Source organism: Onychostruthus taczanowskii, unplaced genomic scaffold (genome assembly GCF_017590055.1).
Source record: "Onychostruthus taczanowskii isolate IOZ18803 unplaced genomic scaffold, ASM1759005v1 scaffold7, whole genome shotgun sequence".
Classification (NCBI taxonomy): Eukaryota; Metazoa; Chordata; class Aves; order Passeriformes; family Passeridae; genus Onychostruthus; species Onychostruthus taczanowskii.
Window position 1 is genome coordinate 10,500,191 of NW_024504786.1, and position 24,890 is coordinate 10,525,080.

The 24,890-nt window shown below is 36.8% G+C and overlaps 1 protein-coding gene across 4 annotated transcripts in view; it reads right to left on the reverse strand.

Annotated features, from left to right (window-relative positions):
• The window catches only part of ZZZ3 (zinc finger ZZ-type containing 3), a 57,289-nt gene that overhangs the window by 2,112 nt on the left and 30,287 nt on the right, over positions 1 to 24,890 (reverse strand). For 2 of the 4 annotated variants that reach the window (XM_041421332.1, XM_041421333.1), the window contains exons 4-12: positions 13,446 to 13,584; positions 11,912 to 12,059; positions 11,712 to 11,830; positions 11,345 to 11,416; positions 11,073 to 11,174; positions 10,010 to 10,105; positions 5,790 to 5,942; positions 2,830 to 2,964; positions 291 to 391 (exon numbers count right to left, since the gene is read on the reverse strand). In XM_041421332.1, the coding sequence (XP_041277266.1) occupies positions 291 to 391; positions 2,830 to 2,964; positions 5,790 to 5,942; positions 10,010 to 10,105; positions 11,073 to 11,174; positions 11,345 to 11,416; positions 11,712 to 11,830; positions 11,912 to 12,059; positions 13,446 to 13,584 (1,065 nt within the window). Of the gene's footprint in view, positions 1 to 290; positions 392 to 2,829; positions 2,965 to 5,789; positions 5,943 to 10,009; positions 10,106 to 11,072; positions 11,175 to 11,344; positions 11,417 to 11,711; positions 11,831 to 11,911; positions 12,060 to 13,445; positions 13,585 to 24,890 lie in introns of those variants that run through there. The other 2 variants (XM_041421334.1, XR_005953901.1) reach the window with 2 other exon arrangements.

Below are 24,890 nucleotides of genomic sequence, written 5' to 3' on the forward strand. Positions count from 1 at the left end.
AACAGATTCAAACCAAATTGGATAGCAGTTCATTCATAAAGTCTAATTCCCTCCCCATTTAACTGTACCAAACCTATCTGCCTGGTGTATTAAAAAAAAAATAAAAAAAATTATACATCCAGAATCTGCTAACCAATGCCCACAAAGACATGCTAAATTATCTTCCACTTTATGCAACACAGGGTATATGTGTCCTGTGCTGGAGCAAAGATTTCCACCCTACACAGCAATTCTGCAGCAGAGAGATTCAATCTAATGACAAATAGCACGCAGAAGCAGAGGCTGCTCACCAGTCAGAACACGAATCACAGAAATCCAAGGACATTTCTTGAGGGCAGTCCTGGCAGTGCCACCGAACACCCTGGATAGGTTCAATCCCGCAGTTATCACACTGTGGAGCAGATGGAAGAGCACTGAGAGAGCAGCAGCTGGAGGCAGCACTTCCATGCTAGCAGTGCACACCCATTCACCCCAAGGGAATCTCTGTGTGTCCCTGTGCCACTGCCAGCCCCCACAGCTGAATTCTCGTCACCACGTGGATAAAGAAGTCCTCATTCTCCAGGAGAGGCCCTCCAGAGCCCTGAGGATCCATCAAGCTTTGGCCTTGCTTCCCACTCCCCAAATGCTCCACCTTGGCATCATCACCCTGCTCAAGAAAACCAGCCCAGCCCTGCCTGCAGACCCTCTTATCCTCAGGTGGCTCCAAGAACTGCTGTGACACAGCACAAGGACAGGATGTTTCACACAAGCCCAGCCACATGGAATGTCAGCCTTTCCATGGCAGAGGGAAGCAGTATGACCAGACCAGGAGAGCTTGTTGGGCTGCTGGGGGCTGTGAATCAGGGCACAACAGAGCACACTGATGCCCTTTCCAGCTCAGGAAATGCAGTAACACATCATGGGTGGGCTGGAACTAAAAGCCAGATGGCCAGGAAGGAAGGGGAATAACATGTTCAGAGAAGGAAACAGAGGTCTGGAACTAAAACTGAGCAAGGTGACAAGAACTGATCCCAAGTGCAAGAGTGTGGCATGAAGAGAAAAAACCACAAAGTAAAAACAAAACATGAAAGACTAGATGAAAAATTCACAGTGGTACAGAAGAGGGACAGAAATGCAAAAGTATTTGATCAAAAACAAGAAACCAGGAAAATGGGACTTGGAGGCAAGGAGAGCTTTTCAAAAGCCTAAACTACGAAGAGTGAAACAAGGCTGTGCTCCCACAGCTCATCCTCCATCCATCTCCCAGAACCTGACTGGCTGTCTCAGCATCTCTGGAACCCACTGGCACAGCAGCTGCTCCTGCCCCCACTGAGGCACTCAGGGTTACAAACACCTCGACACAGCCCTGCCACAGCTGCACCCCTTCTGTCCACAGACGGCTTTTGAGTGTGAGGAGGGACCAAGCACACCAGGAGCTGCTCTTTGAAAATACCAAGTTCAGAATAATGCTACAACTGAAAAATTGGCTCCAGTTATCTGAAGTTGAGAACCAAGACAGTGGAAAGCCTTGACCTTAATTTTTGTGCTCCAGCTCCCCTCTGACCTGTGAAACAGAAATAATACTATGCCTTTCATTTTTTAATGAAGAAAAGTAGTATTTGCAAATTGCTTGGATATTATAGCAGTGAAAACCATAAAAAGCCCACAAGGGATTCAATAATTCAATATTCAAAGCACAGGTTGAATAATGTGTAGTAAATGAGGCCAAAGGCTGTGCAGAACCAAAACTGCTCTCAATGGCTGCTTATTAGGTGAGGTCTGTCCAGCTCACAGATTGAATTTCCTGAGGGAAAACAGCCCATAATCACCTGATTTCTCAGCTTACTATAATGCATAATACAATGAAACTCAAATGCAAAGAAACTTTCAAACTTCAAATGCTTGACACTGTGTAATGTCGATTTACTTCTCAGGACAATTTTATGTAAAAAAGGCAGTTTGTTAAAGTCTGGTCTGCCTGATTGAAGTTTAAAATTTTTGGGGGAAGAAAATTATTATTTTTAATAATATTATTTTAAAAATTCCCACGAAATGAAATACCAAACTAATACCATGCCAACTAAAACCAACAAAAATAAGAAGCACCTTGGTGGTCTCATAACTTAAATCTGTCAGTATCAAGTGACGAGGCTGTCTTAATTTTACAGTCAATTTGAACTGAACCCTGAACTAATAAAAATAAAAATAAATCCATCTCCGTAACGCTAAATTAGAAAACCTGTTCCAACAACTACAGTAACCAGTTAGACACAAAATCCCTTGCAAACCAGAAAACAAGATTTCCAGACTGCCTTTTCTTTCATGTTGTCTATTAATGGTTGTTGCTCGGACAACACATCAGTTTAACTTCATGGTTTTTATCTTAATTTTACATAAATATTGTTTTATTAAAAAATTATTAATCTATTACTCTTATCCAAAATATCTGTCCCTTCTCTGGCCTCAGGTGGAGGCAAAATTACTCCAAATTCATAATCAGAAAATTATCATTAATAAATTACTGTCAAAACAGAATGTAGTGTCAAATGGAATTCTATCATGATTTAACAAGGCTCCAATACAAGCTGTATTTTAATGTGGTGAGAAAAAGACAGCATGTTTATTAATTTCCATATAACATCAGCATTCAGTGAAAGCTGAGCTACCACAAAGAGTGAATTACGTGGGCTGTTTTTCTTAAAGAAAATGAGGGAAAACAGACTCAGTGAACAAGTACTAAGGAACCAGACTTGCTATAATCAACGGAATCTTTTCAGGAAATTCAAACCACATTCTCTTGGAAAACTTCTACATTCCACTGAGCAACAGAAGAACATCTCTGGCACTGACCTTAAATCCCACGTGCTGCACAAACCCACTTTCTGCATGCATCTGCTGGAGTTTCTGTTTCTTCAATTTTTTAAACTCTAACAGTTCTTTGTATTCGGGTAACTCTCGATATGTTACTGGAATACTCTCTTCATCCTGTTCAAGTTAAAAAAAAAAACAAAAAAACAGAAAAATATTCTTACTTAGGAATACAGTAACTAGTAAGACATGAATTTGTTCCATAAATCACTATGTATGATTAACAGTGTTTAAGAAAATGATGGCATTATTCTAACATACTGGAAAAATATTTTTAAAACCTAACACCCATATCCAGTATTAACTTCGCACCTTTACTGGCAAGAATAAAATGCAGAGAGAAGCACCATGTATGATTGAAAGAGCAGAACTCACAATTATCCAACTCCCTTTATCCCTTTACTGTCTCTTAACATCTACAAAAAACAGAATGCCTTTTTTTCATAAATTATGAAGCAGTTTGTCTCCCTGCAGGCCAGTGCAGACATCTTTGCCAGAGAGGTACAACAAATGGTTCTCTCTTTTTCAAAGACATGCAAATTCTGTTTTTTCTCACAGTTTCCAACAAAGGTTAAGGATCTGCTAAGAAAGGACAGAAGATCTAATTCTAGTTCAGATGCTCACTTCAAGGTAATGATTTTATTGTAGCAGCTGTAGTTGGTAGATGTCACCTGTTTTCAGAGATGACAATTTTTTACTGATATAGAGCAGTTTTCACATCCTACACTGACAGGAACCTTCAGGGAGGGAAAACAACTACAACTACAAGATAGAGATTAAAATTCTTCTAGTGTAGCCTGAATGTGTAATTTCCCTTTCTTTTTATGAATCTGTGAAGACAGAAGATTCTGTATTATTTAGTAAGTTTATTAAAGGAAGTGAGGGAAATAGGCTTTACTACATTTCCAAAAGGCCTTATCAATTATTTAATTGCAATTATGAACCTATATAAAGGACTAGACTGCAAACTTCAGAAAAGTTATGGTTAAATGACACAATTCAGTTGTGTAGTGATAAGCTACATTTTCTTTAATACAAAACAGGGATTCACCTTCCACACAAATCTCAAAAGTTTTTCTGAGAAAAACTGCCTGTCACAAAATAACTGTATACTGAATAAAGTATGCTTTAATAGCTCCCTGTGTGGACAATTCATTCTGGAATAGTAAATAGCTGTGTTCCACAATAACTAGACTACTCAAAAAATTAAGAAATCATAACTGAAGAGTAAATGAACTCTGTTAGCAATAGTGGGTCTTCACTTGAAAATAACTTGTTTACACCAAAATATAATTTTTCAGGAATAGTTATGACTGGTAATAATCAGGCAAATCTTTTTGTCTTTACACAGGAAAAGCATGTGGTAATTCCACTATGAAATCAAAGAAAACCATTTTTTCCTGCTACACTGCTTTTCTTCTGCTAAATGACACAAAGTATTTTTTCTCCAAGATAGCAACCGTCTAAGAGATACTGACTTTGAACACTAGAACAGAATCCTGTACATGCATTTTGAATATAGTTTACAATCCCTTTTTGCTTCCAAACTGCTGCTATTTTTCACTGATTGTGGGGATCTTTTGGGTAACTGAGCTCCCCTGTGTCTAGCTTACTGAAACCCAGAACTGGATCTATCTGGAAATGTTACTCTAATGAAGGAAGAAAAGACTATGCCAAATTAAAATAATCTCACTGTGTGGCACATGACCGCTATTATCACCAATTATAAGTTAGGGCACCATGGCAAAACCAAAATGTTTCAGGAAACTGCTCAGAACAATTAGAAAATATATATTTAAAACCAATACAGAACAAAAGCATGTTAGCTCAAAAGCAGCTGCACTGCATCTCTTCCAATATGCATTTTACTTTCCAGGCCTCTTAAGATTCTTATTGGAATATGCAAAGTTATCAGGAATGGATGTGAATGAGCTGGAAGACCATCACAGAGAGAACACAGAAAATGAGCACAGGTGGGAATTAAGACTAGGAAATAGATAAGTAAATGTGATACTTAAGGAAGACTATGCAGTGCAGGTAAAAAAGTCAGTAAAGAAAATGAATGGACTGATAGTAGGTGGCCTCAATACTTGTGTTATGCAACAAGCTTTTCACACACAAGATATCACTAGGCTCACCAAAAAAACAAAAAAAAAAAAACAAAAAAAACCCCAAAAAAACCCAAAAAACCCCCCCAGAATTAACTAATCAGGTTCTTCAGTCTAAAGAAAACAGGAAAACCACAGTGATTCACACCAGCTGTGAAACCTGCCAAGCTCCCAAGCAGTAGGATATAGTTCCTCTATGATTCTGTATGGAAATGGGAACAACATATGTCTAAATTCTCGTGGTATTATTGCAAGGGATAAATTAGGAAAGTAGTACACTCCATGATGCAGCAATTCACTGGGTTAGGATGTCGACTAGAATTTGCCTCTAAGAATGCATAAATATGCTTGTTGATTGCCAATTCACTCTGTTAGTTCACACTTTAAAGTGGATTTTACAAAATTCATAATTAATTCAGCTAGTAGAAGATTAAAAAAAAAACAGTGACGCCAATAGCATTTGAGTTTTACCAGAGCTCTATGTAACCTTTCTAAAACACATCTTTAACCAGAATCCCAACTATATCATCTACATGATTTTCAAACCTCTCTCATACCAGATCACTTACTAAAAATATGCAACTAGAACTTCTTCGAGATATTTCAGGACAAAACTGTTTATGACTTACAGACTTCCTTCCTGATTTGGTCTAAATTCTTTGCTGTCAGAGGCTGTTACGTTAATAATGCATTTGTAATTCAAAATGGCTCATGAATCTTACTACAATTTAATACTTCCTTGATGATATTTTATGGTGAAGATGCCTTATCTATTAAACACTAAACAAGGTCAAAGTGACAGCAAGACATTCTGTGACTGATTAAATTACATACCGATACTTCCTCTTCTGCTGCAGTGTCCATATGGCTGTGAAAACTGCATCTGTCATCATCTTCATCCATATAAACTGGAGGTTCATGAGATGTCATGAAAGTTGAAGGTTTGAAAAGATGTTTATTTAAAGGATGTTGCCGTCTACTTGATGACTACAGTGAAAAAATGGCATATTTTTAAAAACATTCCTTGGCTACTATTTAATAATCCTCATTGATAAAACTTTGCCTGGAATTTGTTCTTTCACACTAAATGATCTATGATGCTTCCAATTACTTATATTTCTATCTCTGTACCATGGCCTCCTACAGCTACAGTTCTCCCCCATAACAAGTAGAATCCAATGAACAGTGCAGTGCAAAGAAAGAGCCCTTATCATAAACCCCTGACCATCTAAACAGGTGAGACTGACAGCAAAACAGACAGTAAGGTTGTTACAATTTTGAAGACTGAGGACCAGAGAGCAAAAATAGTCAAAAACTTCCAACAGTGTGTGAGACTAAGCAAGGAAGTAATTTTGCACAGGTCCAAGAGCCAAAAGGTCCATGCTTGACACTCATCAACTTCTTGTACTTGTGCCTTAGAAAAAAACCCAGTCTAGACCTATTGTCCCAGTGCAGGCAAGATAAAGCAATTCATTGCAATAAAAAGAGGATTCTAAGAGTGAGAAAGAACTGCTCCCCTAAAGGTTTTCATTCCCACTGCATGAAAAAGGAACATAAAAAACATCAGATGAAATAAATTACTCCATTAGTGCACATCTAGAAACTTTCAACTTTAATGCTGTCTGAAGGTGTAGAATGATGCCAGTTTTAAAGGAGGTTACTTAAAGGCACTCAGCCCCTATTACTTATTCCCCAGTGGGAGAATATTAGATATCAAAAAGAAGAATTTGGGGTGAATGAAACTGACTCAACCCCTTACTTAGCTGCTTTCCAGACTAGCATTTTGACATTTAATGTCAAAACTTACATTCCTCAACTTAAAAAAACCCTACAGTGTGAATCAAAAACGTAAACATGAAAAGTGTTTTTTCTAACAATCATAAAAGTGAGGATTGTTTCACACAGTGCCTAGCTGCTCATACAGCTAAAGCAAAAGGAATGTTTGCAATAGTTAGTACTTTCTCCTTTTTGAGCAAGAGCTTTTATCCCAAAAGGTTCCTGTATCAGCTACAAACCTGTAATATTATAGTACAACCCTTTACCTCTAAAGAGGAATGTAGCATTATTTTACACTTGTGTGCACAGTTTAAAAACTAAAGGCACAGATGACACAGATGACAGGGAATGCATCTATGCAGACAGAAGCACCAGGAGGAATTGAGATTAGCTCTGTTCAGTCTTAATGGAAGAGATGAGTCTGTAGTAACAACTGGAAGGTGGTACCTCTGATCTGAAAAGCTACTACAGTGCAAAAAAACCAATTTATTCTAAGACTAATGTACTATATCTATTGTGTTGGACTTTTCCAATTTCTGCCTTATGATCACCAGCTACCTGTGCTTTGGTGCTTTTATGATTTCCCTTAAAATTTCAAACCTCTGTAAAATACGTCCATGTATAAATGGCATTTCAGGCTGAGCTGACACAGTGATTTATGTATTCTGTTAACAGAAAGCAGATCTGCATTCAATACTAGATCTGGAGTCAGGAAAGGAAAACTCTGCCTGTGCTTATACAGCAGCACTGCCATGCATAACAGTGCTGTGACCTACAAATTCAGCTCAGGATTTGAATTCTCTTCCTTCGGTGAAGAATGAACTAAAATATTACTTAAAAGCAGACAGTTAAAGATAATTTTCCCTATGGGAAATATATCTCTAGATTAGGCTTAAAAGCAGGTGCACTAATGATATTATATAAGGATTAAATTGAAAATGATAAGCCATGGTTGAAGAAGTGAATACTAGAGTGGTAAGTCTCTGATCCAGTTTTATTTTCACCAGTAGTAGGTAATGGTTATACAGGAAAATTAACCGATGCATCCTGCTTAATTTCCAGTATCATTAGTTAGAAGAGACATATGTCACATGAGTAGATATACAAAGTTAACTTCAACAAAATGTTCAACAAGTGAACAGGCTTCTAACCTCTCCAGTACGCATTTTAAAAAAGCAAATTGAACAATCCCCATGGAAAAAAATGCAAGTATTTTCTCGTGAAGCATCCCTTTTGGCACAAATCTTTACATTAAAGATGTCTGTTTTTCTTATTTTCCCATAGGTATGTCCTTTAAGTATTAGCATCCAGTTTTCAAACTTCTATTACTGGCAATAAAGCAGATACACTGCAGTTACAGTTACTAAATATCAAAATTAGGACAGGCATGACCCAGGCTTCCAACAGCCCTTGCATTTCCTTTCTGCCACATTATACCTCCACTGGAGACCTGGGAGTAACTAAGCTGGAATGGTGCTGTCAGTCTGTGCTCTAAGCACACAGCTCTATCAGCAGGCTGAGAGCTCAATTTCTCCACATACACTATTTCCCTTTTTCATCTGTTTTATTTCTTACACAGGATACAAATATAACACAGGGATGCTGCTTAATACAAACCAGGGCAGAATGACCTTACTCTTGTGACCTGGCAATAAGGATGTGAATCACACTGCTAAAACTGACCTAAATATTGGATATCTTCTAGACAGAAACCTAAGAAAAATCTGCATGATGGGATTGTTACTCTTGCAATGTGAGATTGTTAAGAATTTCAGAGAAAACATGTTTTGCTCTTGATTGTACTGGCTTTGTCCACGGTGTGATCACTGTTCAAATTAGTGAAAAATACAGTTAAAATGTCCCACATCGACTGATTAAGTACTCCCAATGTTTATCAAATACAGTGATCTGCTGCCTGACAACATTACACACATTCTGTAATGATGGTCTTTCCAAACAAAATTAACAGGAAAGAACAAAAGGCGTGACCAAGGTAACTGTAAATGGTAGAGTGACATAAAGAACTCAAACACTCAGAACTGAATTTTCAACGCCTGTTGAAATCAGCCACACAGTATTAGTATACTACAGAAATTAACCCCAACTGCTTATGTAATTTGGAATTCTGACAGATAGCCTCCACAGTATTTAAGGTATCACTGTTTCCAGCTGGCTTTTTGGTTCTTCTACTGGAAAGCACTTTTCCAATAGACAAAGTGGCAGACGTCATGTCTGCACCCTCCCTGCCTCTGTTTATAGAGCACAACAGCAGATTAAAACCCTGGTGAAAGTAAAAGGGTATTACCATGATTGATGGCAAACTGGAAAGGCTCCAATACAAGCACTTACTGTTTGCAGTAACTTCAGAGAATATGAGGAGACAACTAAGGGTGTGTAACAGTTTAAATCATTACACACCAACTGTGGCAGATCTTTGTATCCACCCATGGACAGCAACGTTTGTTTCTAACCTTGCAAAGAACTAAATCTGCAAGTTTGCCTTTTTGTAGAATCAATGGAAAGTTTATTATTTATCAGAAAACATCGTGGATACCTGGATGCAAACCAGTAATGTTACTCCACAAAATACCACTGTAAGAGGTTTTGAAGAAGTTTTGTAAATACTGAGTAAACAAAGACCCCAAACCCAATAAATAAAATGCCCATGAAACTTGAGACTGTCCTCTTTTACTATCTGTGGACCTTATTAGTACCCAAGAGCACCTTGAAGATTATTTAAATCAAAATATGTGACTGATCTGCACAGAAATTTAGTCTTTGCTTTTGTAAATTAGGATTTTTTGGGACCATATTTTTTCTCATCCATTCCAAGATCAGAAAAGCACTGTATTTTAATGGACACTTTGGCCTTAAGCCTATGCCTGAGCTAATTCAGCATGCTCAGTCATATGTAATTTTTATGGTTTTATTAATTAGAAGATTATGGTTCAGTACAAATTACAAGGCTTCTTGTCTTTTCCCAACAGGGTTTTCATTATCACTTCCTGATCAGTTATAGTAAACTTAAAAAAGAGGAAGAAGTACCCCAAGACCATTATTCTACCCTGCCTGTTCAGCTGCAACTTGAACACTTCACCTTCAATGAGCTGTCATTGTGAAACCAGAATTAACATCCAATTCACTCCATAGTGCTACTGGCAAAAGAAAAGGATTACCTCATTAAGTAACTTTATTAATCTATTAAAAGTATTACTGATTCCAACTCAACTTCCACATAAATGCAAACAGAAAAACAGGATTCTGTAATATTGTCTCACCTTTTTGGAATATAAATATAAGTTTGGTGTTCTTCCTGGAACTGGAATACCAGCTTTAGTCAGTTTAATAAAATATTTCTGCACTCTACTGGCAACCTAGAAAAAACCAACATGCAACAACTCAATGTCAAATGAAATAATGAAATGTCTTCAAAGTTTTGCCAGTGTTGCTACATTGATTCAGAACAACAGGAAAAGAAATCCTCTGGATTCTACTTTGCAACAACTGCTCTAACTGGTACCTATCTTGCAGTGCTGCATTTATACTATTTCCAGATGCTCTGACAGCCTTCAGAGAAAAAAATTACCTTTCTTTAAAAATACAAAGATCTTGCAAAAATTGTGATAGAAAGAGCTTCAGCAGTTTACTTCCTGCTGCAGCTAAACTTCTTAGCAATGCCAAATACACTATCCATGGTTAGCATACAGAAAGTAGGTTTCCATATATGAAATAAGTATGTCTATTTTTTCAGATGTGGATAAATATAGATATGATCACAAATGAGGAAAACCAGTATACTGAAGTACTTAATTGTAATTTTATCTGAAATATACAAATGAAATAAAGAAATTAAAATACTGTAAACAGAAAACATCAGCATTTTTTACTTCTGGTCAAAATGGAGAAATTCTGCCATCTTAGGGGAAAAATTCCAACAAGTCAGATGCAGAAATACTTGCTGTCTCCTCACCTGTGTCCTTCTTCTGTCTGTGATATTTACATGTCTGCCTATTCTAGAGTACTGAGGTGCAGGACATTGGGCACTACAGTGTAACTCAGTCTGAGCACAGTCGGTGTCACTACATTTGCTATATAGAATTAAATTCATGCTGTCAAGATCTAATGAACCTAATATTAGGTTTGGCTTTGCCATGGGCTTTGGGGCACATTTAACATTCTGTATTTGAGATCACCATTGTTACTGGTGAAATGAAGGCCCTGGTGCTACATTCTTAAGATGAAGTGATTACTGAAAATACACTGAATTTTCTTTTACCGGTATTAAAAAAAAAAAAAAAAGTAAAGATAAGGTTTTACTTCTGGAAGTGTTTTACATGTTACCTGCTTTGCTGTTCTATTTCCCAGTTCATCTGCTATCTTCTGCCACCGTCGGGACTCTACCTCCTCTGGTGGATACTTCAAAAGCAATTGCTCCAGTTTTTTCTAAATCAACAGTGAAAAGGAACAAATACATTTTTCCAAGTACAGTTATGAACTGTCAAATATCCAAATACATGATTCTGATCTCCCAAGTGCTATAAACATTAGCACACAATTTGCTTTTATGCTCATGTATGTTGCCACAGCTACAAAATTAAAGAGTTTCCTGTTACCTGTTCCTCTACAGTCCACAGCTGGTTAAAAGTTTCAGGTTTGGTCTCATCGCAAAGTCGCCCTCTTATCATCTGCTCAAATACAGGACATAAAATGGAATATATGTTTAGAAAAATTCAAAATGGTATAATTGATTTGAACCCTCTTCCTACTTAAGTTAAACCAAAACCAAACCAAAGCATGAGACTTCAAAACAAAATTTATCGAAACCAAAGATTAGTTCCAAGATTTGAGTACAGGAATGGCATGTCATCACCAATATGAACATCTGAAATAACAGTTAAGACACATTCCATACTCAAAAGAGGAAAAAAAAATTAACATTACTATTTTGTCTTTTTTATTTCTTTCCTTTTGAACAACTACCTGTGGACGACTGTTTGTGGAACCTTCTGGACCATCACTTAAAGGCAAGACAGAGTATGAAACAGACTCTCCATCCTTCTTGGGATCCAAAGGACTTTTTGGTCTTGCAGGGATACCTACTGCAGGCAACACGAAGGAAGAATTATTGAACTTCCACACTGGTCATTTCCTTCTTGTAACATATGCCCACTTTCTTTTACCTTTGTCAAAAATCAGCTTCACTCTCCTACTGTTACGTTTTCGGTTTTTGAATTCTCTCTCAAAGTTTCCAAGGCTAGTGGTGTATTGGTCCCAGGCAATCTCAGGGAGCTGAACAACTCTCTGAGGAAATGGAAGACCCATATCAACCTGAAAAAATAAGAAATGAAAAGTAAAAAGCAATATTTAATGCAATCACTTTATATCCAAACCAAAACCTACAAATACTGAAATGCTCCAAATCCCAATGCTGCTTTTTATTTGACAGAAGAATGGAAAACCAGAATTTCTGAAGTGCCATGCAGCCCAGTTTTTTTTTAAAGAGAAGGTGAGATCTTTCAAGAATTATACACAACAGTGCATACAAAATATGCAGCGGCACGGTCAATGATGGCTTATTGAGCATGAAACTTTAAAGTGTGAATTTCACAGCTGAAATCAGGTGTTTGACACTTCAATAACCTGTTTCTGACTGTCGTTTATTAAACAGACCATTAGCTCAGGATGTGCACCTTTCTTAACCCAGGAACCCAAAAGATTCAGAGTTTTATCATCTGAAATCTCAACCCCTCCCATCAGAGAAATCTATGCCTATTTTGCACTCATTTTGCTGACTTCTGCCTAGAACAAAACTGTTGCAAAGCTCACCTCTTTATTTAAAGGTCAACTGTAAGACTATCATTCCTTTGGTCCTTTTTGGACAAAAGTACACCAGAGTACCTGAAACTGTCATTGTTATTTCCCCATAAAATGAGACTATCAAATGCAACACTCTTACACCATGCATGCTATTAACTCATCTCAAAACTTAAAAGACAACTACTGAAACCAAGGGGCTTACATATGACCCAGGTATCTACAAACCTAGGAAAAGAGAACCATAACTTCATTCTTCACTGAAACACATGTTGCTATCACACTACAAGGTAACCTTGTTTGCCAGTGATAGATGCTGCAGCGATACAGGATTCAAGCTGAAAACATTTTTCAGTATTCCTGTTACTACACGGGTTTTTAAAGCTTGAAAAGAAAATGTTTCCTTATAGAAATGGACTCTCCTCTATCAGACAATGTTCTATTCTATTATCTGTAACTCATGTATGCTTTCTAGTGTTCACTTTGGGTTTAGAATATAGACTACATTTCCTGCTCTTTAAACATACCCTACCAAATTAATTCAAAGCACAACAATTCATTTCTCAAATGAGAAAGATTAGAATTCTTTGATCTGATACTTCCAGTCACCTGTAGACTTCAAGTTGTCTTAAAATACCTACACTACAACTAGAAATATAACAATTACATTTCTACATACCAAAAAAAAAGGAAAGGAAGCATATCTGATAAAATCATTGAAGACCTATGCCATACAGATCTAGTAAGAAAGCAAAGAGCTATTTTTCTCAGCAGTTAAAAGATTTTGAGCTCATAATTTTTATTCAAGTATATATATCTATTCTTCAATTTCTACAAAGGCTGAATTACTAGTTATTAAAAAAATTCCAAGGAAGACTTAGGAAAAGTCCATAGAAATACCTTCTTCTGGAGTCTTTCCACAAATCCAATAGGATCTTTCAGTGCTTCTCTCTGGTGTCTGCCTAAACTTTCAAGGTCTTGAACTGCTTGAGTACGTTGAGCCTCGAGTACAGCAATCGTCTGTAACAGTCTCTGATAACTACAGAGACAAAGGAAAACATCTCACTGCAATTGCCTTTAAAAGTGACACCCCCCAGCTAAACACTAGCCATGGTTATCTGCCAGAACCTACCAGATTTCATAGCTTAGCTTTTTACTGAATTAAAGTAAAAATATATTGAATTGATTTTAAGACTACATGAATTTATATAAACCCATAAGGGAAAATATAAAAGTGGCTTCCTTTAAACCTGTAAATTCTAGAGTAGCTGAAACAATATGATATCAGGGACAAACTATATTCATATTCTCAATAGCTGTAACCAACAGGCTTTGCTTACAAAGTTAAAATACTACAAACAAAATGAGCTAATTTCTCTTCAACATTAGCTTCCTGCTACTTCAATACAAGTGGCTGCCACAGAATTTTAACATTTCCCTCAACCATCCAAACGCTGGACAGGAATGATTTATAAACACAGCATTTTATAGGAGTCCCACCTCAGGGCAGAATATGAGAATTATTTTTGAAATGTAACAACAAATCAAGGAGTAAGTAATTTGCAAAATAAATTCAAACCAGATTCCCCTAAGAATACAGAAGCTGAATGAAAATGTCAGTGTTGTCTCAAACATGTCCCCCCAGAGTCACAGGCAATTTGGAGTGTCTATTTAACAGACAGGTTCAAGCATCACTGGTGGGACTGTCACACCTGTACCCAGTAATGAGTGCATTCCAAACTGGTTTTCATAAAGCTAACTCAGACTCTGGAAACCATATGACATTTTAACACAGCTTTTAAAAAAGTTAACTACATTTAATATCTTTTATTAGCTTTAAAGTAACAGTTGCCCACTTCAGTTTCTGAAATCCTATTGCTACCCATGGCCCCTGTTGTTGCAAATTATTATGTATTAACTTTTTTCATGCCAATGTTTTCTGACATTTTGTATTACAACAGTAATTTAGTTCAGCACAAAATACACATACTAATATCAGGTAAGAGCAGTTCACTAGAACAGTATTTCAATGTATTTTCTTTCTGTTCTCTTATTGCTAAAACAAAGACAAGCCTGGCACAATTAATTCCATGTGTACTACAGAAAAGATCCAGAGTTTACTGAGGTAATTCAAGTTTTTTAACTGACTGCACTAATAATTAAGTAAGGCTTTAAGTGGATGGAAGCAAACAGTCTTAAGGCAAAATACAGGCTTTGTACCTTCAAATATTTAAGCTTCTACCTGGACATTAAACTGCTGCCTCTCCATGAGAAAAAGTAATTTTCTTTCCACTCAAATGTAACATTTACAAACATAAAACATAGCTATACTTTCTGAAGTTTGAAACTAAAATACTGAGCTTGTTTAAAAACAGTAGGACACGATTCTGTTATGAATTTATTACTACGTACATTCAGGTTCACATGGAACGAAGACCTAAAATGCTTCTTTATTAGGCCATTAATATTGAACAGTGCTGAATATTTTCACGACTGGGAAAGTACACCAGTTTCTTCTAATCAAAATAACACATAAACTGCATAAAGTGAGATCATTAATGTGGCTATTCTTCAGCAGGTGAGAAACTAACTCCAGCAGCAGCTTACAGAAGGGGTGACACATCAGAACTGCCTGGGACAACAGCACGGCTCAGGCTGTTCCAGGCAAACAGGAGCCAGGGCTGTGGATGGAGGATTTTACCCAGACCCTGCCCACAGCAGGCTCCAGGGAAATCAAACAGGCAGGATGCCAGCAGATGCAGCTGTAACAACACAGAAGAGCTTAAGGATACCTGGGGAGAGGATTTACCCTGGACAACAAAAAGCCTGTTTCCATCAGCAGGTGCCAAAACTTGTGTTAACAGAGCCGCGGTAACAGAGGCTCAGCAGCTGCACAAATTTGCATCCAACAAAAGGCAGGTATTTAACTTTTTTTTCTTGAGCCATTTTACTTCATTTATTCAAACTGTATTTAAGCAATTGATTTTCTAAATGAAATTGAAAAAAAGTAATAATTTCATTTAAAACATGTAAATACATAGAAGTAAAAAGCAATCACGTTGGAGATTTAAATGAAGCAATAATTTAATGATGATTCATGTGTAAAGGGAAGAAAGAAATCATCTTAATAAGGTAACTTTAAATAATTTAGTCGGAATGGAAAGAGATGAATTTACATTTGGGGAAAAATAACACAAATCCAAGAATATTCAACTTCAGTTACTTCCCTCATTAAAACATTCACGTGACCTCACTGAAGCAGTCTCTGTGGAATTAAATACAGATACAAGAATGTCAGGATCATTCAAAAAATATGTCACGTGATACTGATCTGTGGCTATAGAGTAGCACTACAATTTGAGAAAAGGGGTTTTTGAACCAACTGCTCAGAATAAAAGATTTCCCAGCACTTTTTTGTACCTCTGCTAAGGTATGGATTAACTTGGAGTTATTTACTTTAACGTCCATATTCAGTTTTTATGCATTAATATATTCTGAAGCCCAAGAATAAGACTGCAGTTTTATCAAGTGAGTATCAGAAGTACTGAAATACACAAAAACAGGGATCTGGGGATCTTTCACTGCCTGGGAAAAAAAATTACTAGTCCTGAAATACACATTCTGCATACTCCATATTCTGGCACTTGCTGCAGAACTGCCTTCTCCCCAAACCACTGCACATCCCTTTTAAATTCCACAGGACCTTTTAGTGAGCTGTATGTCTGCAAATGTTCTTTTAAGTTTTGAACATCTATTATTTCAACAGGTTTGTAGAGGCTCTCTCACCCTGTGTGACTGTAATAAAGCCAAGTATTTCTCTGAAAAAGCAGCAAGGTACATAAAACCACAAAAACACTGAGGCCTTCCTTGAAGCCTCTGGCAATTCTGGCCTCTTAGCTCAAATGCTACCATAATGCTCCTGCTGCATTATGCAAGAGATCATGTGAATGAATAATTTCCAGGAGTATTTTTAAAAGTGGTTCACAATTCCACTCTCTATCTTTCCAGATTCTTGGTAAGTAAGCACAATTCTGATCCAAACTACCTCCTGCAGTTGCGTTAAAATTCTCAAAAATTGAAAAAGTCTTTATTAAAAGAAAAAGTAGCTCATTAATTGCCTGCAAAACCAGCTCCACCCTTCAATGAGGCACTCAAAGAGCAACCACCTCTACATCATCCAGCTACAGCTGCATCACTTTCTCTGAAAGATCTGTCAGGAATTACCAAGGAAAATTATCTCACATCCTATGCCAAAAACAAACACTCTTGAGTAAACTCACAGACAGGTCCCTTCCACCAACAAGTTACACCTTCCTCAGTGCTAAATACTAACTTGTTGGCACATACAAAACCCTAAGCAGTTTTCTTTGCAGGAAAATATTCACTCCATAGAATGCAATTGTTTCCACAATCCCAGTATTGAAACACTCTTGCAAGTTCTTACATCATGTTAATTGCCAGGAAACTTCTGGATGAACACTTGAATCATTCCCCACAGCACAAAACAGTTTCAGAATCTCTGCTGAAAAACCTTGATTAACATAGGGTTTGAGGGACCAATATTTCAAAAAGGAAAGCTGCTTCTTACAGATTGACAGTGATCAGCAGAAATTCCTGCTGATTCAGTTTTTCTTTTGCAGTGATAAGTATTCCACTCTTCTGGATTGCTCCATGAAGTAATGATCACAGAGCAGAGCCAGATTTCTGGTAGTCATGCCATAAGCAATTAATTCTCACACAATTAATTTCCAAGAATCTTGTTCTAATAGTGACTAGGGACACAGCAGCCTCCTCTCTTGCCTGTGACAAAACCTGAGGAGAATAGCAGAGCTATTGTCTTAGTGACACCTATGTCCATTGTGATCCCATTTGCTGAAATCTACTTCCAAAATGCCTCTCCCCTCCATTCTTTCCCTTCTAACAGCATTTACATTTCCCATCAGAGTACTCAGAGACACATCACAGATTTTAGTTTCTCAGTGTCAGGACCTAACAGCAACCTTTAGAAAACACTATATTAATATGGAATCTATCTGCCTTAACAACTGCATGTTTCTTAAGCTAATTCTTTTTTTCCATACTAAATAACTTGGCACTGACCTATAAAAGGAGCCACATTATTCAGAATTTTTAAATAAATAATTTCATTTTTGGAGTCTGTCAGTCATAGAGTCTCTCCACGGTTTCTGCAGGTTTCTTCTCCCTTGAAGAGAAGAACATCCTTAGTAGAATGAGTGATGTGAGCAACTGATAGTACAAAACAAACATTTTAACTTTTAGGTAGGCTAAATCAAATTAGTGGGGGAAATGAAGTGGCTGTTGATGACATTCACACCAATCAAAAAAAAACCCCAAAATTCTAAATCAATATCCAAAGTCAGTTGAAATTAATTTGGCAGCTACACTTGCCTTACATCACTCAGTACCATGTAAAGATATGCACTTTGATGCCTAATCAAAAATAAAGTGATTTATCCTCTTGACTTCTAAAATGCTGTGCAGCTGGTGGTCATCAATTTCCATGCCCAAAACTAACTGCATTTCTTCATTTATACTGTTCATAGTACATTAAAATGTACAGTACTGTCAATTCTGGGGGTCTCTGAAACTAAGAAATGAGTACCATAATTTAGAAGTACTCATTAGTTCTTGTGCAGGTAGGAACTGTTTTACAACACGTCTCATAATAAAACACAGCTAAAAAAATAGATATAAAAACCTTGTTATTTTGTATTTCCAAGAGCTCTGACACAAAACTGGTTATTAGTCACCAGGAGGATTTGAGCAAGTCTTTGTTTCATTGCCATCTGCTGGCACTCCAGCAAAGTACAGATTACAACCTGCTCTCCCATACCCAGGTCATTTATTACTCTGGACTTTGGTCTACTAATAGCAATTTTAAAAAAATTATTAGCATCCTTCATTAGATGCTAAGATGAGAAAGTACTGGATATTAAAAATGTAAAGACTGTAAATTATGTAGGAAAGGAAAAACATTAATTGCACTTAGAATTTTAAGTCATCCAAGGAGCTGTAGTTAAAGAAATTGGCTCCCTGGAGAAACCTGTGAATCAGATCAAACACAACCCTGTCATTTAAAAGTGGGGTTTTTTTGGGTTTTTTTTTTTTTGGGGGCGGGGCTTAGTTTGTTTGAGTTCAGAAATAACAGAAAACGAGCCCAGCTCCTAACCTTGGCCTGAAATCTTTGTCACAACACAGTAATTACAATACAGTAATTTTGACACTCCAGAGTTTCTTGCAAATTATTCTGACGCGTAACTAAGATTTAAAAAATCTCTTAACTGCATTCTAGAACAGTCTGGGATTCAATGCTGGATGTGTAGAGCACACAACAGCAATTAGAAAGCACAAGAGACTGATGCAGAATGGCCTTTCTTTGATCTTCCTTCAGAAACAGAAATGAGTCAAAGGGTATAATCAATAAGAGCATACATATATCAACCCCTGCCAGGGCTTGTAAAAGCACCTATGCCTGGAGGAAGCAGCATATGGTGGATTTTTACCTACCTAATGCTTAGACACTATGACCAAGGTAATCTGCTTACAGAATTTTCTGCAACTCCTTACTAAACTGCTTTCTATTCTGGCTTAACCTCTTTACACATACTGTCATCTACTGGACTTTCACTACGCATGTTTAATATACACGCTTCAGACATCTTAAAGTATTTCAAAAGTAAGTAAATAATTAAACTGCATCTCTATGTTATACATTAAACAACTAAAGTACATATTATATGGCTTCTTCAAGTCTACTGAGCCAAGAATGGAACACAAAGAACTACTTCTGTATGTCAGCCTCATACCTATTTAAAACAAAACAGAATTAACCAAAAACCACATTTTTAAAGGACATTTTTAAAAACCCAACAAATCCTAAGGCAAAAAAGTAAATTGTACTGCAGTAATTTACTTGGATGCAAAAGAACCATTTTCAGCTCAAATTTTACCTTGCTTTCAACAGCTTCAGATTTTGTGTTTCAACCACCTGAATAGTATTTTATTGGTTATCAACTTGTGTGTCCTGTTCTTTGTTAATTTTTTTACTTTTTCCCAGAAACAGAACATCAACTCATTTATTTCTAGAGGCTTCATTCTCATCAAGAGCTGTCCAACACACCCAGCAGGATTTAATATTAGCTGCACAAAAGCACCCTTATCAAATACCCACATTTCCAGCAACTTTTCACAATTTTAAGCAGCAATTAGGTCTCTGTGCCTCTAAAAAACCCATGAAACTTGTTTCAGTCTTGTCAACAGAACAGCACCATCAGTTCTCTCCCAGTTGACACAGTTGAATACAGCTTTTTGATACTGACAGCACTGTAAACCATCAGCCTGCAGGACAGCGACATTCAGCAGGGAAGAAGATACAGGTCCCTGTCATTTCTCTATTTTCCAGGCTTGAACTGACATGAGATAATGACAGAAATTGTTTTCTTCACAAATGGCACAAAGACAGACTGACAGCAAACCCCAAACTTTTTCTCATTCCCTCTCATAATCTCTAATGAGAATGGTCTCAATTCCTTTACTGAGGGAAAATATCAAAGATTACTCCAGCATGCCCACTTGGATATTCTTCTCTAGAAAGATGCTGGGAAAAGCAAACAATCAGAAGGAGCTTTATTCCAGAGACAAAGTAAGAGCAACCCATGTTCCCATGAAACTGACCCACTGCACAGAAATCCTCTGGCAAAACAAGCAGAGAAAGCTGCCACCACCAATTACTGAACTCCTTCAACTCACTCTACATCAGTTTCTGCCGGTTTTCACCCGGACAAGACACACACATGCACTCAATTATTCCGGTGTATATTCTTGCTAAAGGAACAAATGAACATATTCCCCTCAAGTATCTGTTACAGTGATATCTGAATATTAGAACCAACTTACAAGAATATCATCTATAGTCATGAGTGGCTGAATTTCTAACAGCAATACAAAGTATTATTCATCAATCTTTTTTGGCTAAACAAGTGGAAGGAAAGTTAGAAATAAGGAAGCAAATTAGAAAAATATGTAGATTTATTAGTACTCACTGTAATAAACCATGGACAAACACAGCTGGTCCTTGGCTTAGGAACCATGAAACTTTCAAAGACTGCCATACAAAACAGCAGCAATATTTTTACTTTGAGCTGTCCAAAGCAAAATAAAGATATGCAATAACAAAAAATGAAAAATCAGCTGGCTGTTCCTACCAAGAACAAAGTTTTAAGGAAACCAAAAAATAGGACCTTTCTAACTCTCAAATGCATGAATTGTTGTACCAAAGGAACAACTGTATTGGTTAGGACTCCCTGCTGACTGAAAGCAGCTAGTACAATATGTAGTACTTGTGCAATTTCTTTTTAAAAGATACTGCTGGTCAATTTTACAGTTCATGCTAGAGATGCTGTTAAAACTTCATGAAAGACCAGAACGAAAGTTAAAATTAGTCATGAAGCAATTTCAAGCTGGGTTAGTTAGAACTGGCAAATAAAGACAATCCATTCTCAAAGCAAATGGCAGCCACTTTGTTCCTGTCTTCCTGGTGGCATCACTACGCTTACTATTAAGTAGGTAATTATAGTAACATTCATTTATTCCTTGCTCCACCACACAACTTTACACTGAGATAACTGGTATAACCACAATTTACTGCTTCTGCTTTTAAGTGTCCTTGTGTAGCAGCCAAAACCATAGCCAGAGCCTCACTCTCCACACAGTTGTGCTGGATCAATACATTACTGGCCCATCTTTTCTTGGCTTTCTTGCTCTTTTTTTTAAAATCAGGACCGTGATTCCTACAGCATTTGATATTTGTTTCCAAGTGGTATTTCCTACACCTCAAAACCATTTTTATTATGTATTGATCCTTAACTTTCCAGTTTAGATGAATTTACTAATGAGCATCCTTAGAAATGGTAAGCTCTTCCAAATGAACAAGCAAAACCAATTTTCTACATCTTCTTGTATTAGAATAACAGGTTTCTTGTTGCTTGTGGTTGGAAATTTTTTTACATTTGTGTATTTTTCCCCTCCATGATTTTTGGTCCATGTTGACCACAGAAATTGGAAGGACAAACTGAATTCTTGTGCATTCTCCAAAAACTGGCAGCTTGGAAAGGAGGTGAGACAATATCTACTGTTACTACAAGAGACAGGCAAGCAGAATTTAACTGTTACTTGTCACATTTCTTCATCAATCTATCACCCCACAGATACAGAGGTACCATGCCAAGGCACCCAAAAAGAAAACATCTCTACTCTGGATAGTTCACACTCTCTTCCAAGTGTGGACTGCTGCAACAGAGGGCCCTTGGAATTGCCTACATAGATGTAGGCAGAAAAGGGACGCAAATAAGGAAGGAATTCAAGGGGTGAAGGACACAAATCCAAAAGAAATCAAGCTTTACTTTCCACCGGATGCGCTATTTAAGTGAGGACTGCACTGTTTGCCAGTGCTGTTCACTGGGATGATGCTGTGGCTGCCAGCAAGATGCCTCTGTTCAGGGAAGAAAAACAAATGTGACAAATGTACCTGACATTTAATGGCTCCCAGAGCGTGCCCATTCCTAGGGAGCAAAAAGCTGATGCAGCACATGCCCAAGGCATCACCTCTTGCAAAGTAAGAGCTCAAGTCTTTACTGAAGAGTTTATGTAATTAAAAAATATGATTTTGTGATTGCAATATTCTTAATCAAACCTTAATCTTTAGTCCTGCAAAAATTTTGTGTCACATTGCTTTTCCTTTGACAATATGTATAGACAGAAATTGTCTTATAGAACATGATAAAACAATAATGCTGGCAGTAAAAATTTCTCAAAATACTTCATATGTTGAGCTGTTGTAAAATACAAGGATTTCATAAATAAATGTGGTTGCATGCCTGTTGTACTGTCAGATTTTAAGAATACAATTACCTGCAAAAGCAAACTGAAGTTGATCAGAAAGTCCTATTACAAGTTTCAAATTGATTTCCATTGTATTTCTATTTTGTGGATCAACTACCTGCTGCATCCAACTTCTACATAATTTTACTTAAAGCCAATCTTGGTTTTGGCTACTTAGAAGACAGACCAATTTACCAGACAATAGAAACTACTCTCTGTAAAAACACTGACTTTTCATGCTTTAGTTTTACATTAATAGGTAATTTAAGAAAAGTATCACTGTATGCCACACCAGTTTTGTGGAACATAGGATGAATTCAATCATTCTAATCCAATACATGTGGCATTTATGCTCGGTTTTCTAAAATTATTAACTTCTCTTTATCTTCACTAAAATTGTATACTTCATCAATTCTTTTATATTAGTGATATATTCTACAAATTACTCAGGGGCATGGATTAAAACTACTACTATGAAATGTAACTTGATTTACACCAATTCCCTTTATTCCTTATGACGAAACAACCTCAGACCATACAGGTTTTATTTATAAAACTGATCTATTATTATTAGCTAATATATTTGCAGACAGACATAAATATTTTTATCTTTTCCAGTTAAGGAAAAAACATGGTGCAGGTAAAGTTAGAATATTAGAAAGTTAGAAAGAGGACATTGCAGTCACACTTTAAGAAGACTGTGTTCTCAAATAACTGGTATGGCAAGGTACACCAATTCCCATTCTTACAATTCAAGTGCAGTAAGATGAACTTTTATACAGAACTGCTTTAATTTGATTCTGTAGGCAGAAAATTTGTGACTGAATAAAATATAGAACCTATGCCATAAGAAAGGCTAAAAATGTTATTCTTTCTCACATTCACACAACATTAAAGGTGGATCCAAAGACAAACAGTACTATCATCAATTGTTAAGCATATGTAAATCTGATTGTTGCATGATCCTGCACTGTCATCTATGTTTCCAAGATCTCTGCAATAGTACAACCCATTGCAGGTAAGAATCCACAAGACTGGGTTTTAAGAGCTGTACTAAAATCCTTATTTGATCTGTCTTCACTTTAAATACCAGTGCAGCTGTTGTAATTTTAAGTATTATCAAGCAATAAAGATACATGAAAATACCTATCTACTGAACAAGGTCCTAACTCTCAGAATTAAATGCCTGTAGGAATTGCTCGTGCCTAAGGCTTCTATTCAGTGATCTTGCTGCAAGTCTAAGTGGTTCCTGTAAGGCCAACTGCAGCTCATAGTCCTAGAAATGCATTCTGTAACACATTACATGTATGTGACACCTCAATTCTTCAATCACATTTTCATCTAGAACCCAGGACTAAGAGTCAAACACAGATTGTGCCTTTGTGCAATCTAACACCTGCCAAACATTACAAATCTCCAAAGGAAATAGAGAGGAAGAAGAATAAAAACAAAACCAAAAAAGGGCACTAAATGAAACACCGGGCAAAGGCAGAAAGTACTGAGAATAAAATGCTGCACCAGACAGAAAATTCAAGTAAGCTACTGCAGTATGAGATAGAATTACAGCATAAAAAGATACAGCAAAGAGATACGAGAAATGCCTGAGGAAAGACATATGCAAAACACTAAGCACAGCATATAAAATTCAGCATGTAGAAAGTTTTACACCAGGAAGTTCAGTCGTGATGAAAAATCTCAGGAGAAAACACAAACATTTCTGAGTAGAAGCAAAATCCTCAAATATACACTAAACCATACTTTTCTGAGAGCAGTTCAAATACCCAAAAATTCCCATTATGTGTGTAGCAACAGACAACATCAACAACACTTCACAACTATACAACCCCCAGATCAGTCTGTTATCTACAAAAATGTCTATGTTGTGATAAAATTTCTGCTTAGAGATCTCATCTCTTTGTAGGACAGATCTAGTTTGATAAAGAAGTTGTGGGAACATCCATCATTTCAGCCTTCTCTCTGAATAATAATATTCCATATAGTGATAGTTATTTTTCCTATTACGTCATTCAGTTTCCCCAGAAATATTAATACACGAACATTTCTTAAACTTGTTAAGATTCAAAAAACCAACAAAATTCATACAGAAATATGACAATTTGCATTTAGGGGTTTTTTTCTTATAGCAAGTCTCATCAACAGCTCTTAAAGGTTTCAGTATATTCATATTTTACCAATGTCACAATAATTTGTTGGAGAGTGAAAACCAACTGTATGAATACACATGTCACCAAGCTATGTAATGCAACAAGAAATAATATAAATTTACAGCCATATTAAATAGCTTCTGTGACACCCAGGAATGTATTTTTTTTTCTGCCATGGAACATACAAAGATTTATACTAATGCCATCCTGCCTCCTCAACCTAGCCAAGATGCTAATGCCTGAACTGACTTTTAAAGAGAACAGAAATGTAAACCAGAGA